The sequence below is a fragment of the Amia ocellicauda genome, chromosome 17, assembly GCF_036373705.1.
Source record: "Amia ocellicauda isolate fAmiCal2 chromosome 17, fAmiCal2.hap1, whole genome shotgun sequence".
Taxonomy (NCBI): domain Eukaryota; kingdom Metazoa; phylum Chordata; class Actinopteri; order Amiiformes; family Amiidae; genus Amia; species Amia ocellicauda.
Genome location: NC_089866.1, coordinates 12071514 through 12089024, shown reverse-complemented (window position 1 = coordinate 12089024; position 17511 = coordinate 12071514). Strand labels below are relative to the sequence as shown.

The 17511-nt window shown below is 42.3% G+C and overlaps 1 protein-coding gene across 1 annotated transcript in view; it reads right to left on the bottom strand.

The window, feature by feature from the left end:
* Positions 1–434: 434 nt before the first annotated feature.
* Positions 435–17511, bottom strand: part of LOC136712830 (voltage-dependent calcium channel gamma-3 subunit) — a 48913-nt gene continuing 31836 nt past the window's right edge. The window contains exons 2-4 of the mRNA XM_066689623.1: positions 15577–15660; positions 7438–7578; positions 435–5740 (exon numbers count right to left, since the gene is read on the bottom strand). Of these exons, the coding sequence (XP_066545720.1) occupies positions 5235–5740; positions 7438–7578; positions 15577–15660 (731 nt within the window). The 3' untranslated portion in view covers positions 435–5234. The remainder of the gene's footprint in view (positions 5741–7437; positions 7579–15576; positions 15661–17511) is intronic.

The window sequence follows — 17511 nt, the reverse complement described above, 5'->3', positions numbered from 1 at the left end:
TGTCTGTGTGATTGACCAATACTTCACAGTAGCTGTAAAGATTGATTTATCGGCTATGCAAGTTCCATTGGTCCATCCTTTATTTTTCAATTAGTTGAGCTAGTATATGAAAACAATGCACAAGTAACACAAGATATGAAAAAAATTTATATTTACTCAAATTATTTTAATTTTGTTTGGTTTCAGCTGGTGTTGATGTTTATATGGGAGGAGCAGGTAGAGGCAGACAGGCTTATCATTAGCCAATATTTGGGAGTGCTCAGTGGAGCCTATTTCAGGGTCTGTGGGGTTCCAGAAAAGGGGAAGGAAGCAGTTTGTGCTTTGTGTTTGCTAGTGTCGTTGCATCTTGAGAGAATGTGAAGCATTACTTACCCACCAACACACACACACACACACACACATCAAAACGTGCCACAGTTGGTTGGTTTATTCTTAATTTTATTTTCCTTTTCATACAAGTCAGTTTTTATAAATGAAAAAAGTGTGCTTTTGATCTTAGTTTTTTTCTACTGTTTATCAAATTGTTTTTTTTTTCCTCTCACAGCTGTAGTTAAACAGTCTGGCCTATGATGGACTCTGCAGTCTCTCTATGAGGAAGTTTGTGTTTTTCACTGAGTTATCCATCAGTAACAGTCCTTTTCCAACACGACAAAGGCAGTTTTTTTTTTTTTTTTCTTTTTTTAATATATATAACTGAAATGGCAAAACCCCTTATTTTGAAGTGGAAAAAGCAGGAAGATGAGCTGACAGTTGGCAGACACTCCCCTTCAAATTCACAGTAAAGACAAGACTTCTAATGCACTCTGTTCACCTCTTTAGGTCTCTACTGGTGCAACATGTTCTTCATGTCCATTAAAATAAAGACCACGAGTCCTTTGCAAAACAAAATCAACATCAAAGGTAATTACAGCATCTCCTCTCCACAGCCTTCCTGTATTTCTGATTTCTTTGAAACCCTCCAATCACTATCATTGTGCACAGTGAGCTGGAGCTCCCATCGCAGACCCTCGAGAGGATGCAACGGACGAAGACGGGAGACTCCAGTTGTTTCGTACGTAGCGCACCTCGCTTAAGGAACTCTCCTGGATTCACTAGAGACTGCACAGCCTGATGTGAGTGGGGAATGCTCAGTGGGCAGTTGCTAATAAAGCTGAGAGACTGGACGTTTTTGACACCAGGATGGATGCGATTTAGTGGGGGAAATGAAGGGCCTAAAACTGCTGGGTAAATTGACACTTCCGTGGAAGCCATCATTGCCTCAAAGGAGGAATGTGTGGCCCAATGAGAGAGAGAGAGAGACAGAGGAAAATTATTTGTTCTTTATGGCATTGAACAGTTTTTCCTTCTAAAATATAATGGGTTGACATGGAGAAAGCAACTGCTGTATGAGAGTGTGAATACCTTGGGTGACTGCATGACATGTATAAGGTACTCTATGTTCTGTTAGTCATTTCCTCACACTGTAGCCTTCTGGATTGCAGTGGAGAGCCACTTGGCATGGGACAGTGGATAGTCATTGGTTATATTAATGGCGCAACAGTCCGAAGGTGGTGGATGGTGGTTGTCAAGTGGCCTGCTCTGGGACCTGGCAGAGTGGAATCCAGACCACACAGGCCCTTGCTTATAACAGACAGGGCCTGGCAGGCTGAAAAGTGCTGAAGAGACGGCTAGCATCTTACAGCTAGGAGATCCAGCAACTGTGTGTCTGCAGGTGTACAAGTACAAGGATGTGATGACTTTTGTTAACATACCAGGGTTATCTAGCAGGGAATCCCCTTTCAAACCAACATTTCCCACCTGGGAATGTCTACTGATGGCTATAGAAGTCCCCAGATCAAGAGAGGTAGGTGTGAAGGAAGAGAAATCGCCTCGCTGACACTGGGATATGCAACCGTGAGAATACATCCTTTAGACTAGAGAGTGGTCAGGCCAGTTTGATTGGCTCTGAGGGGCGAGTCTGGGTTGGGTGGCTGGTGGCTGTTCAGGTAGGAGGTTGGATTGTGGCTATTTTTTCAGTGGTGTAGACTAGGGCTGTTTTCTTGTGAAGGTCACAGGGATGGTGGTGTATTATGATACTATGGTCAATAAGTTTTCCTGCCAGCATTTATGGAGTCTAATGCCAAGGACCGATTTTGTAATTCAGTCTTGCTTTATGCTCTTGCTGAGCGTGCAGAGGCTGGGAACGCTAGGCCCAGAGAAGGTGGAAGTCTTGGCGTTGAGAATGGATTCTCCCTGAATTCCTACGAAGACTCCTCCACCCATTATTGATGCAACACACAAAGCGACCATTCACAGTCTTCAGGAAACACGGTAATTCCTTCAGCTTTTCCCACAGATGCCAGACTGCTCGAGGTGAGAAAAGAAGGTGGTGTGCTCTGGGCGCCATGTCCTAACTTGAATGTAGCCAGGCCTGGACTGTATTTGTAGACTGGCTGAGATATCTGAATCCTAGCTTCTGCATTTACAGTGATGGCTGTGTGTAACGCTGGGACTATAGACCCATTAAATCATAGCTTGCCACTGATGGGCAATAATTACACTGGGCTGCATCAAGCCTCAACACCTGGACTAAAGTGCTGGGTGAGATGAGAATTGAGAATAAACAGAAGAACGTTAACTATAATAAAACATGTTAAGAAGAGTGTGGAGATAAAAATAAAAACTCCTTTTTTCACAGTGTAGGGTACTGTATATTGGGTTGACTGGAGTGCAGCAGTATAAATGTCGTGACATTCTGTAGAGGAGTTCAGATGGCATGGTTTCTCACAGTATACAGCTCAGTCTCGGGAGGGAGTTTTCAGGTTTGGACGATTCAGATGCACAAGCTCTGTCTATTGCAGTGAATTCATAGACAATATTTTGCTCTGTTTTGTTTGTTTAAATTTATTTTTTATTTTTTATTACATGTTTCTAAACCTTCCCGGCCCTGCACTGAGTCTAGATGCCTACAGCTCCTGCCTATGATGTGCAAAACCATTGTATTCAGGACACGATCGGGCAAACTGTGTAAGTAAAACCCTGCACAGAGCAGCCAGTCAGTTTGCATCACCAGCCTGTTGAGTTGACGGCTGTCTCGGGATGGGACTGGCCGCTGCACTGCGATGCAATCAGACACTTGGAGCGGCCGAGCAGACTGCGATGCACTGAGGGGGACAGGCTGTGCACAGGGAGCGGGAGGGGGTGAAGGGCAGGGGTGAACTGGGGCGAGGAGATCGCAGCTGTAGCTCTGTGTAGACATGCCATCTCAGACCCTGGTGTTGGATGGTGGGGTTGGGGGTGGGTGGTTTTGGGGGAGTGAAGAAAGTGTTTTTTGAGGGGAGGGGCCGGCAGGGGATTCATGCTCGAGATGACATTGCTGCCCTGTTGTAGAATTCGATTTGCTGTAGTTTGTGATGCTGTATTCTCTGGCTCCTTTACAGGAAAGGTCACAGAGCTGCAGTAGGGACGTGGCATTTTGAGATTCAAAGGGGGGGGGGGGAGAAAATAAAGAATAGCCTCATCATTTTTTTCTTGTGTGTGTTTTTTAGTCGGCCCGTGTGCACAATACAATCTCAGATGTCATTTGCGCTGGACTGCTCCCCCCGTTGGTTGGCGCTGGTACCTACGCGTGGTCTCCATCCAAATCCATAGTCCCGCCTTGCACATGGGGGAGGGAAACTGGGTCAATCCGAGACGTTTCTAAGGGTGAGTGGATACAACTGACGAATCCCGTTCAGCAACAGCAGCAAAAATAAAAATGGAGGCTTGGGATTTTTGCCGGGTTTTCTTTTAATGAATTCCTGGGCGAGTCATACTGGTTTTAAGGGTATGCTCCATCCACGGCAGAACAAACCACTCACTGTGCAGCAGCTGTGGGAGGCCAGGTCACTCTCCTGAGAAGGGAAGAGTGCATAACACATCCACTGCACAGCAAACCGTGGAGTCTGCAGTATTTCTCAATGCTGCCTCGGAGATCCACTAGTGTTTTACTGCAGCACACTGGTGGTTAGAACAGGCCCACTTTCCACCAGCCCCAATCTCCAATACAGATCCACACATGGAGGTTGTAAAAGGCTCTCTCATATAGCTCTAATGTCCGAACACCTTGGGAGTGTCAGCTTGTATAAACCAATCTCTTTTGTCATGACAGACAACAGTGTTTCTCATTGTGTTTTAGAAACGCTAACTTTTATTTATTTTTATATATTTTTTTCTGCTCAAATGTACAATTTCTATCATTGTTGCACTGTAATACTACCGACTGAAATAATAAAAGTAGCTACCCGATGAATTACACTAGCCTGGCAGCGCTGGGCCTATGGGAGGAACCTGGCATTTATTTTCTTTTATATATTTTTTTGTGAATTTGAAAACATTCAACACTGACAAAACAAACTAAAAATACATTTTTTTTTTTCTTTTTAAAAAGCACTACTGAAAGAAATTGGAACATAGAAAAGGAAATGTACGATCCTTCCTCCTTGTGTGGTGGGAGTGGGATGTGACGTGTATATGTGTATGTATGTATGTATGTATGTGTGCGTGTGTCTGTGTGTGTGTGGAATGTACTGTGCTCAGGGGGGGCATGCAGAGATGAGAAGAGGGGTCACAGAGCTGAGGGACGGGAACTGGGGCCCTCTGAGCTGAGCCCTAGCACAAGATCTCAGTGACGGGTTTTACAATCATCTTGACACAGAATGTGAGGCCTTGGTCATCAGCAGGACACCTGACTGGCACACAAGTTACGAGAAACGATAACTCAAAAAGGCAATAAAACAGTGATTTAAATACATGGACAATCCTGGGCAAACGTTCATTCTTTGTGCATTTTTTTTGATGTTTAGATTTTTGTCTGTAAATGTCCACTCTACCTGGGCTCACAAGCCTAGTAGGGTTATTTCATTTCTTTTCAGGTTTACAATTGTGAGTCTATATAAAGTTTTGTTTCCTCCCAGTAGCCCTTGGGAGATCTGTGGACAGGAGGGGGGAAGGACAAAAATAAAAAGGAAGCACCAATGATCTAACCATTATTCTTTTTTTTTTTGTCTTTTTTTTTTATATATATATATATATATATATATATACGTTTATATAAAGCAGTTTGTCTCCATCATAATCCTATACTTCCCTGCTGGGGTTTTGGTAATGTCTGTTTATATTTCTTGGCCTTTTGCAATGCTTGTGGGACCCACCCAACCGCCCTGCCCCCTTTTCTCTCTCTCTCTCTCTCTCTCTCTCCCTCCCCCTCCCCCCCCTCAGACAGGGGTGGTCCTACGGTTGGCAGGGTTACTGTGCAGGCTGTCCTTGAAGTCCTTGGGGACGGAGTTGTGCACTTGCAGGAACTCCCTCTCAGAGTTGAGCAGGGTGCCCATGGTGGCCTTGGAGGGGTCCCGGGACAGGGTGTACATGGAGATGTCGGTGGAGGCCGGGCCAGTGAACACCTTGCCCATGGGCGAGGCCTCCCGGGAGCGCGGCTCGGTGGAGCGGGAGCTGGAGCGCCGGCGGAAGCGGTACCGGTAGCTGGGAATGCGGCTGAAGGCGGACTTCTTGAGCAGCTCGGTGCGGGACTTGGCGCGCAGCTGCCGGTGTTTCTCGATGAACATGTGCACGGCGATGACGCCCACCATCTCGGCGATGATGAAGGACAGCGCCCCGAAGTAGAAGGACCAGCCGTATGAGTAGCTCTTCTTGGAGTCGCTCTGGCCCGGGTCGCCCGCGTTGGCCGATATGTACACGATGATTCCGATTATATTGCTGAGGCCTGGGGGGACACACACAGCTTACCCTGCGCCGCTCTTCACAAATGATGAGTATGTAATGCATAACTAGACTTCTTTTGTATTGTGCTTATATTTTGTAAGTCATCCTGGACAAGGGTGTCTGCTAATAAATAATAATAATAATTGAATGCATTGATTGATTACACCTATCTCCATTTCAGGACTCAGGTGGTCTAAATATGGAGTGTCCAAACCTTATCCTGGCCAGCCAGGTTGCACACGTTAATCAATTTATAAAGATTTTGATGCATTTCATTCTAACCTCTGAAGCAGTTTTCTGTAAATGCAGTCATGTGGGACAAAAAGCCGACTTGCTTAATTAGTAACACATTTTTAGAAACTGATTTAGGGGTGAGCTGTGCAGCTAACTGGATCTGGGCTCTATATGACTAGCACCCCGATCTAATTGTTTGTGTTATCATTTTTATCTTTCAACTACATGACTATAAGCCTAAAAGATATGGCGTTGTGTTCACAAGGTACAAGGTAGAATGCTGTGATTTGGCATCGTTGTGAAAACAACTTGGAAGGAGAAATGACGGTAAGGTACAAGAAGGGTCTGAAAACAGAAGGAAGCCATTCTGAATTCATTCAGGCAGGGGAATGTATAACCACACTTACAACAGGAACATAACATGTCTGTGTAAAGTAAAACTATTGTGCAGAGACCAATATACAAAAAACAAAGTAAAGTAACAAGTAAACAAAAAAAAATCACAACTGAGAAACCTAGATTTTCTGCAGCCCTTCAGTGTGTGAGGCGAGTGTGTAAACTCTAAAGCTCTGTTGGAATTCAGTGTGTGTGTATGCATCTATACAAACATGACCCCCCCATGGTAGCTTTAGAGGAAGGTACGTCTTCGCGGATATCTATGTTGCAAGACTTACGATTAATAATGTCCCAATTTCACACACAGGCATTTTGAACTCGCAAGCTCACTGATGGAGTTGCCTGATGCTACGTATCGCTGTCATGGATTTTCAATTAAGCAAAAGTCAGTGTTCCAGAGTGCTTAATGAGATCTATTGCAAATATTTAAGCTGCAGTGAGGGCTGCCGATAAGCTTCCTGCTGCCAGCGCCGGGGCCAGAACTCAACAAATATGTAAACACGATTTGGGTGTTTGACATGGAGCATCCATTCGCTGTTCCTCTAAGCTAATGTACTTTAGATTAGAAGCCGGGACAATCTGCTGCTTGTGTACAACACAGTGTAGTTAGAGACAGGTATGTACACACTTAGATGCCATAATATTGGGGTGTGGGCATGGCACTGGATATAAAACTCGCCACCGTCATTAATAAACCTTTGTCCCCTTGCAGAGGAGAAAAGGATGTATGTGTGATGCAGTCAGCAGGAGCTCTTTGTACTTTTTATTGATGCTGATCTTCTCCAGCACACTTATGAGAGGATATTTATGTTTTACTATGTCTGATGTAACTTGAAATCTGCCCCTGTGTAAGACCTGATGATAATTTAAAAGTCCTATTAGGCAAATTATCTCAATTAAGGGTTTAATGAAGTAACTGGAAGCTCAGTAGAATCTGAGCAGTAGATAATAATGAGTAATAGATTTAGGAACCCATGGTTTTAGGATTTGAAAAAAGGTGTTATAATAAATAAATGTAAATGACTAAAAAAAAAAAGACTAAATGCAACCCCCCACCCCAGACCTTACCAGCAGAGACAAAGAAAATCCCGGCGCTGAGAATGACGTTGTGTCTGCTCTTGTAGAACTCGCTGGCCGCCACGCACAGGCCGCCCATGAACAGCAGCCCGACACTGAGGATAGGGAAGATACTGGACGCCCTCACAGCCCCTGCAGGACACACACCGTGAGAAAACAAGCTGCGGTGAGCTCTTTAAAGAACAGGAGAGAATAAATACTATAGTTGTATTGTGGCTAGATGCTGAACACAGATTTTGAGCTGCTGCTTTATTGTTGTTGTATCTGCAAATGCCTCAGTAAAAAGCGACTCCAACTATAGAAGATGATCATCAAATAATACTGTGTAATCAGGCTGGCTCCATCTGAAAGTTGACTTTTGAGAATGGGAGACATGAATGTGACAAAGCACTCTCCTTTAATATGGAAATCTATGTATTGAAGCTGGTTCAGAAGCCTGTTAATGGTGGTGTTAGTCTGACTGGGGACAGAGTTTTATCTATTAAATGTGACAAACACCCAATTAATGAGATCTTCTAAATGGTGCCAGTCTGACACACACCACAGACTCCCATCATTGTAAGAAAGGGAATTGGGAGGTTTTATTATCAGGCATAAAGAATAAAATGCTCATAAGAGTATGTCACTCAGGTACCCATGAGGCCTAAATTATACATTACATTGTAGATCATTAAAATACAAAATTAAATCTGAACAGTTGTCTTTAGGGTGTGTGTATATGTATGTGTATATAATATAGTGTGTGTGTCATATATTTATTCTGCTTTTTCTTTACTTAATCAAATGCTATATATACATTCTGTTCAACATCCAGTCAATTGATAATATGGAGGATGGTTATTATTTTGAGTAAGGGGATGAACTATTTGACTTTACTATTTTATTGGAGGAATTAGGTAGTTTATTCTGTGCTTCCTATGCAGCATTTTTAAAAGTATTTTACAAATCTGGCTTTCCAAGGTGGGACTGTAGCATTGGGAACCTCCAGTTAGATTATACTTTGCTTTTAATGCAAGAATTGCAACATACATTTTATTCTCCATCAGCCTATTAATTTAAAGGAGTCGGGGGTGGATTAAGTATTTGTGAACATGAATATGCATCGCTTAATTTCTTAATTAGGATTAACATCACACGTCTTATTTGTCCCCTCACATTCTGGAGTTTAAGATTGAAAACAACATGAATAGGTCTGATGCTAGGAGACTGTTGTCATTCTGTGTTGTGTGATAGCACTCTCTGCTGTTACAAAACCTGTGAGATGTACTTGTGGAGGCAAATAATAATGTTTACATATTTACTATTTGTATTGTTTAGCTGTTCATTTAGGGATCTTATTACTGGAAGCTCAACACAGGAAAAATGTGAAATATGGGCCTTCCACTGCTGTTTTGATTACTCTCTCTGCCCCAGATATTTCCAATTTCTTTACCTGGTTTTATATTGCCACCTCAGGCTGTACTGACAGTACTGCATTACCTTTTAAACGCGGCCTTCAGCACAAATGAATAGGAACCAGAGAAAGGTTAACAGTATTTTGTACGCATTTCATATCTGCGTTGGGGCATGACTTTGTTACTGCTTAATCTTACTTTTCAAAGAAGACTGGAAATGGGTTTAAAAAAAATAAAAATAAAAATCGATAAGACACATTGGTCCTAGAAAGAAAACAATTAGAACCACCCGTTTTATCATTAAGTATTACTTCATTTTGAACAGAAGCTAGGGGAAGCGTTTTAAACCCTGCACGTAAATAAAAACACAAATAAATAACCAACCTACGACCGATTACAATGCTTTTACTTTGCATTTAAATGGCCTGCAAAGTCATTTATCATTTTGGCCACAAGGGACCCTGAGTGTCAAATGCAAGCTTTTTTTTTTTTTTTTTTTCTAATGCTTCATTGTGACAAAACATTGGTGTTTGCAGTGAAATTTCCAAATGAGACTATCCTTAAATTAATAGATTTGAACAACTTTTCTTAATGTAACAAAATGCACAGTGTAATCTAAATGTAGCCCTCCTAAACCTCCATCACAGCTTAGAAAGGCAAATAAATTGTACAAATAAAACAGTTATTGCCAGTTGTTAAAAACAACATGACAATCCTACAGTGTAACTTAATCATTTTGGTCACAGGTTCTTAAGTGTTGTTCTGTTTTGCTACTGTCAATATTAAATAAAACATAAAAAATATTGACAGTAATAAATTAACCAACTAAGTTGAGAGGAATTTATTCTTTTTGGATCGGTGTCCCACAGATATAAACAGGTAAACAATTTCTACATTACACACAATTTCTTGGACAATTAATTACTGGAAAAATACCTACTGTGTTTAATATATATATATATATATATATATATATATATATATATATATATATATATATATATATATATATATATTGGCTTATTCCTTACATTTACTATTGATATGGAAAACTGGTCCTTTTTCCAAGCATTTTACACATTGGAAACCCATTTTCCATGTTCAAGCGCATGTACAATACAGTACCCTGCTGTTCGCTGTGTTCAAATGCCTTTCTTCTCTCTCAAGATGGAAATGCATGCAACACATTCCTTCAGCTCCTGGTATCTGCTCTTTCCTCCAGGGAATCCAAGTCGTGTGTTTTTTTTGTTGTTGTTGTTGCTGTTCATTCATTTAAATTTTCTGTTTTTGGAGGATCAGCAATCTCCCATAGTGCACCTCATTAATATATGGAAGCCCGAGGGAAAAATGCACTGTTCTCCCATTTTCCCTTTTTCTTGGTATCCTTGAAAAATGTATCGCTGCCCAAACAGCCCTTAATTACATATTGAAATTGCAAATCGCCATGGCCAGGACATGTGTAAAAGCGGAGTGCTACAAGGAGGGGGATTAGAGCTTCAAAGCTGAGGCCTGGGCTGACCAAAGACAGGAGGCCTGCAATGTCATGTCTCTGTCTGGCATAATGTTCACCCTAAATATCACCAATGACTGGGAGTCCCTTTTAACTGAGAAGTAATTAAGAGTAAATGCTCTTGTCTATGAGGGCTGAAGCGTGTTGGGGAGTGCTGGGGTATGCAGGTGTGCCCCCCTTCCAAGATTCTCTTAATTTTTTTTGTTTAATAGGTTAATTTATCAGCACTAGTTATTTCCAAATCTTTCTAAAGTGGCAATTTAAAAGGGACTTATAAATCTCTGTGGGGGGGTGGAACAGGGGGAAGCAAATTGGTTTCTAGATGAATCCGGAATACCCTTTAAGTTTGAATTGAGGTAAATCAAGCTCATATATCAAATGTGGTAAATGTTGTTTGGGTCAGTTAGAGTCATAAGATTGTAGCAAATTGTGTCTGTGGGAATTGGAGGAAAAAAAATAATCTTCCAATTCTTCCTTTCAACTACCCATAATCCCCTGGATGCCTGCGCCGGTTGGGCCCCCAGTGTTTCTTCAGGGCAGCCTGGATTTCAGTAACTTGATTGTACCCTTCATTGGGCCGATCATTTCCTTAATTAAACTGTCAGTGGCTACAAATGTGCCCATTTCAAGTGCTGTAATTTATAAGCCTCCATAGTTAATATGTAAGCCGCAGCCTAGGGTGAGGTGCTAAACACTATTTACCTAATTAAGCTAATTATTAGTCCAGTTAAGGGGTCAATCATGGAACAGAGGACAGCCCAAATGGAAACCAGAAGGAAATGGACTCACCTATCTATGTATGTATGTATGCATGTACTGTACATATTATTTATTAAATACCTTTATACATGTACTTAGAAATGCATTTTGAACGAGAGACATTAAGACAGAATCCTTCTTGTGAAATAGACAAACATGGGTCTCTCCTGGTCTAAAGGCAGCAGCTATGCCTCATCTTCATGGTTGCCACAGTATCATTCCCAAACATCAGATTCTAAAATCATTGACTCCAGGAACCTTAAATAAATTAAATGTAGGAAGAAAAACAACAACAACATTATTCTAACTATCACTGTGGGTAACACTGGCTTAGTTTTTTCATCTTTTCATCAGCTTCGGCAGTCCCAACACAAGGCTTAAATCATCAGCAACAAGAACTACACTTCTTATACTTTATCCCATTAAATATGGTATCTATAGTAATTGATAATGTGCTTTTTAAAATAAAAAAGGGAAGCAAAAAACACTCTCTCCTTTTTATGAACTGAGAAAATAAAAACAAACCAGTAAATACATGTATCCAAAACAAGGAAGGAGATTTCCTCTTGCGAGCTTTTAGAAAAAACAAAATCTATATTTAGCTGTACATTCATTTGTATAAAGTCACACTGTTAAACTGACTCAATATTCCTAGGTATTTGCTATTACCGATCGGTGTTCTGCTCACAGCCCAGTGCAGCGGCTCAGTGGAGTCCACATGTCAGTGGGAAGCTTGTGAGTATTTATGTTATGCACGTTGAAACACAATATGATGCCTGCAGGGCCCTCCTTCAGATTCAATAACGGCTGCCCCCATCCACCGGACAGAATGGAATCATGCCAGTCAGCTCCAGACCGCACTCTCACACTCACACGTGCACACACACACACACACGCCTGCTCCCAGACCACAGAGGAGGCAAGATACACAACCAGGGTTAAAAAAAATTACTTCAAATTTGAAAGCTTTGACTGATGCCAGAGAAAATTCTATCAAAATCTCCCCCAAACACAATTATAAAGATTAATGATTACTGATGATACTTTTTTGGTCAATTTCAAGTATATTTGGATTGTATTTGTATAACGAGAAGAAGCAGGGTCATATTTTTGTAGGATTCTTAACTATTCACATATTTTTAAATAGTCTCTACAGCAATCTGTAGAGTCGCTGCTTTCAGAGATCTTTCACTGCAGTTTGACACCTGCATTTCACCACAGTCTTGACTTTGTGGTAATTGACCATACTAGGTTGGCTGCTTCAGAAGGGATGAAGCCAGGCATGCGTCCATCCATAATCACATCATCAAAAACCTCTATTTTTCACACTGAAAACACAGAAGGCCTACAGGACAGTACTCTCACACCAAGTGCAGCATACAGAACATTCCCAAACTCACTGCACCCCAGTACAGCCACAGGGGGCGCTCTTGAATGGAGAACTAAGTTCCCCCCCCACCCCCCACCCCCCACTGAGCTTCTAACTTTGAACGCACGGTGAGAAAAGCTATACTGTAACACACAAGTGCTGGTTATTAAAAAGCATAAAACAAGGAGAGATTACTTACAATTTTCTATTTAAAATCCCTTAATTGACACTGAGGGTATATAACATTATTCTCTGTTGAAGTGGTATCCTTCAGTACAGTCCCCCAAATCGTTTTAAACAGTGGCGTGCTAGGCAGCAGGGACTTGAGACCATCCACTCAAAACAATCTGTACATTCTGAATTTTTGTGAATGGCAAACACTCACAAACACAGCTAGGGATTGGACTCCTGTTGAGGTTTTATTTATTTTATGGTTACTTTTTTGAAATGTATGGATTTATTGAAAATCAGTGACATCTGAACTCAGAAGACTGTGCCCCTCACAGATGATACACTGTGCCACGCCCTTCTGAAACTCAAGACAAGATGTGCACAAAAAGGGTCCCGTTCCTCCAACTTAAGCAGCAGCACTTGTGTGCTCCTTGCAAAATCAACGCTGTCTCTACTGAACGACAGCTGGCATCCTCTGACAAGAGCTTGAGGATGGTTAGTCAATGACTATCTTTTCAAGTGAGACCAATTGTGGGTAATTTTAGAAAAAGGTTCGCAGTTTTACAAATTGAGATTTCACAGTCCTTTTCACTCTACCTACGGACTGATTTTACAGTTTTCTTTACGGTTTTAAAGGCGGGATGTGAACGCTTTCGACTACAGCTGGATATTTTCTGACAAATTAATTTTGCTTGGTTCTCTCGTGAAAAAAAAAAAAAGTGCCCACACCCTTCCACACCGCTTCAGTTCACAGCCAATCAAGTGACAACAGTGGAAACAAATCAAGTCTAAAACTGAAAGGTTTTCAAAGATTTTCACCAGGACTGTCCTCTGCTGTAGCATTCTGTGCATCCAACAACTAATGGTGCACAACCAGCGGCGAATTTAGGTACAGGAGACATGGGCAGCTGCCCAGGGCAGCATCTTGCCAGGGGCGGCACGGGGTGACCTCACAAAAAAATTCGGAATGGTGACATTTGAGCGATTGGTTTTCTATCACTCATTTGCACGTCACGTCAATGATATCATGTCACCGTGTGGGACTGTGGGTCAGTTAACCTTGTTGGTGTGGGCACCCTGATTCTAGTTTGTGAGCTAGGCAGGCTACTGCCTGGGAAGGTCTCCCACTCAGAAGTACGAGATGGGGAGGGGAGCGGGGTAGGTTGACCTCAGGTCTCCGCACTGGAAGCCTGAAGCAGGGGGAGCAGGGGAATCTATCAATATCTATATATATTTATATAGTTTTAAATGTTATGATTATTTATATTTTGTTCCAAATGTCTGAATGGTGCTTTTTATTTAAATTTTTGTTGGCGGAGGGGTTCGCCCAGGGAGCCATACAAGCTAGAACCGCCACTGCGTACAACCTATGTATTCTCATATACATTAAATGAGTGCAGACCTCATGAGCACTGTGGTCATTCTTGACCACTTTAAAGAACACTTGTGTCCTTCTAGAAAGTGTAATTCTGCCGGTGTTGGATGCCAGGACATCATTTGGCCTCATCAACTCGTGATTCCCAGTCACTGGAAGGACTGATGCAGCTCTCACTAATAATACCGAGAACGTAACAGGTGTCGAGAATGCACAAGGGTTGCTGTTCTAACCTGAGGAAAACCAGACTAACTCTAACCCACCCAACACTAGGCTTCAATGTTGGGGGTCCCAGTCACAGTTGATTATGAGTGCTTTCTGGATTACAGAACCCAGCATTACTGTTTTACTGTCCCATTGCCATCAAACAGATCAATGTTACTGAACCACTTTGGAGGGGGGGGATGGGGGAGGGGGGACAAAACAAAAAAACACTGGAACGGATGTATGCAAGACTGCCAAAGCCGCCATTGCCAATTCCAAATCAAATGTTCAGACCGGAGGTGAAATAAACCCCTTGGCCCACTTCTCGTCATCTTGCAGAGCGAGGTGTCACTAACCCTGACATTTCCATGAACAATGATTCCACAGGCAGCGCAGTGACAGACAGCGCAGCACAAAGCCAGGCAGGAGCCCTACAGGGGATGGCACAGAACCCGGCCCTCATATCGCACACAAACATCTGCTTCACCATCCCAGTGCCCTCCTTGTCACAGGAGAAGGGTTTGTTTCACAGAGCTGATTAAAGAGCACTTCAGCTCCATTATGCTGAAGAATAAACTTTACTTCATCACCGTGTGGCACCTCAAGAGCGGCCGCCTCTAGTCGAGAGGATTGTTGAAGGACCTCTTCTGTTTGTTCAAATCTGGGCCCCAGCAGTCCTATCCTTTCCAACCACCACCAAATCCCCTACAAATACACGCCGAGCTCCTGCCCTTTTAAAGGCGAGAGCATCCGTCAGAGGAGGGAGTTCGACAAATAATTCTCAATTTCTCCTCCCATCCCTACCCCTGGGGTCTCCATTAACTACCGAAATGAATCACATGACTTGATCAGGTCCTTGTTTTTACAGCTGATTTAAAAACAGGCAGTAAATCAAGCAGAGAGAAAACAGAGATGATTGTCCCACGAGATCAGTTGGCAGTGCGCACAAACTCGTGAGGCAGATCAAGAGTCCACTGTGAGTAAAAAGGGTGGGGAGTCAGAATTGGATGCACTAAAGGCACTAATTAGAACAGTTATCTTAGGTTTATTTGGTATTTTTTTACCTTTATCCTTTGGATGGGACCGTGATGAGCTCAGGCACTGACTGCTGAGGTGAAACCCCTCCCCCCAGCCCCAAGCCCCACGTGAGAAGCAGGACAGTCTGTGACTCTGTGGTTTGAGTAGGTTCATGACCAGTGTATGGAGCAAACCTGCAACCTGTCAAGACCGCTGCTGCACATTTGTGCCCCAGGCAGCACCAGGACAGTGAGGGGGGAGGTGTCCATGTCCGTGTGTCCATGTGTATGTGTGTGTTGTGCGTGTGTACAGCACAGAAACACAGACTCACGCAGTAGGTACTCCGCCGCGTCCTGCTCGTAGTCGGCGTCCTCTGGGAAGTGGTCGATTTTCTTACACACGCCTCTGAACGTCCCTGCAGATACGAGAGACCGGAGGAGACAGCATTACTGTTAGGCCTTGCTCCAGGAGGGCAGCTGTGGTAGTTCCCTGTGTGGAGTGACCCCGTGTCCATGATCCACAGGGACTCGGGACACCTGGAAAAAGGATGGGATTTGGAAGTCGCCCTGACACTGAAAGATATTAACATGTAGGAGAGGTCACACCTTCACTCAGACGCATATTGACACTTCATTAGCGTGGCAAACTGGGAACACTGATCAGAACATTGAAGTGCACATCTGATCAACAGTACTGATCCGACTGGAAGTGTAACCGCACGTCTGGCATTATATAATTGTGTGTATATATATATATATACACACACATACATACATACATATATACACACACACACATCTCTTATTAATTCACAGAAAAAAAACGTGACAGCATTTATAATTACAATTAGAAAAACATTATATATATCAAGCTATACTGAACCAAGTCTGTGCCTGGCATTTTATATGCGAGTACAAAGATTAAACTTTCCAGCAAGGTAAGGTACTGTAGTTCATATGAAATATATTACATTTTAGTACAGTTCAATACCGGTTGTTGAAAATAATTTAGCAGGGAATCTGTAAAATATAAAAACTAGGGTATTTTTTCCCCTCAGAGGTCATCACAGCAAACAGTAAAAACATTTATAATAAGTTTCGTATGGTATTATTTTGTATGGTATTTCAAACCATTTACTTTGTAGTAAATGCCTCAAATGCAAATCTAAATTGTCCACCAACACAGCATTTATCCAATATAGAATTTTAATCCTGCTTGGTGTATTTGCATGATTCATATGTATTATTGTATTTGTATGTGTGTGCGTATGTCAGTTTGTGCGTGTGTGTTAGGCACGCTTTTGAATGAGAAACGAAAGTTTGGAACCGTGCATTCGTGTGTGCATGTGTTCGAATTGTCAAGGAAAAAATGCTCGATCGAAGTCAAATTTAATCTGTGACACTTGTACAGAGTAACGATGACAAATTAACAAAACTAACATTGGCGCTCTCTGGCTTAGCATGTGCCGCATTAATGAATTAGCTCATCTATATAAACTGTACGGGGTGTACATGGTTTTTTCATTACCCTCCTGACAGTTTTATTAATAATTATTTTCGATTTATGACAACCAATCAAGTCTGTATTACTAGACCATTCTTGGGCCTTACAGTACACCAATTGTCATGTTAAAGAACCATATCTCCCTGTGATTTTTCTACCTATTGAATCATGACAGGGGGGTAATGAAGTAGCTATAGAGTACATCAAAGGAATTAAGAAATACCGGGTAAGGCCTTTTGCCCATGAAATATATATGTATCTCAGAGGGAAGCATGTTAAAGTAATTTTAGAAGAATGGCACCGAAGTCAAATATTTTACTTTCACTGCTGCTTCACACTGCATGTTCGCAGTGTAGGGGAAGCCAAGCAGCGAAGGAAGCAAGAATACATGCTTAAAAATTCATACTTAAACCTACAATTATTGTTTCTCCCTCCCCCGCAGAAGTGTCTAGTTCAAAATGCCCCTTTTTTTGTCAGGAGGAAAACAGACTGCTACTCACGCATCTCTGCTGACCCAAAACTAAATAGTGTTTACAGCTTCACCAAGGGCTCCCATAACTGTGCATTCGGGTCTGTTTACCCTCAGCATCCTCACAGATACTCCCTGCTGATACAAGCCTAAGAACATGCAAGTGGGCTAATGAAGAACATTTCAATATTCTCTGAAGCAAGATCCTGCAGTGCTGCAGACAAGGAGCCTGAGCTGAAGGCTTTGCAGCCTCAGGATTAAGTCGGGGAATTAATAAATATCATTTTCAAACCA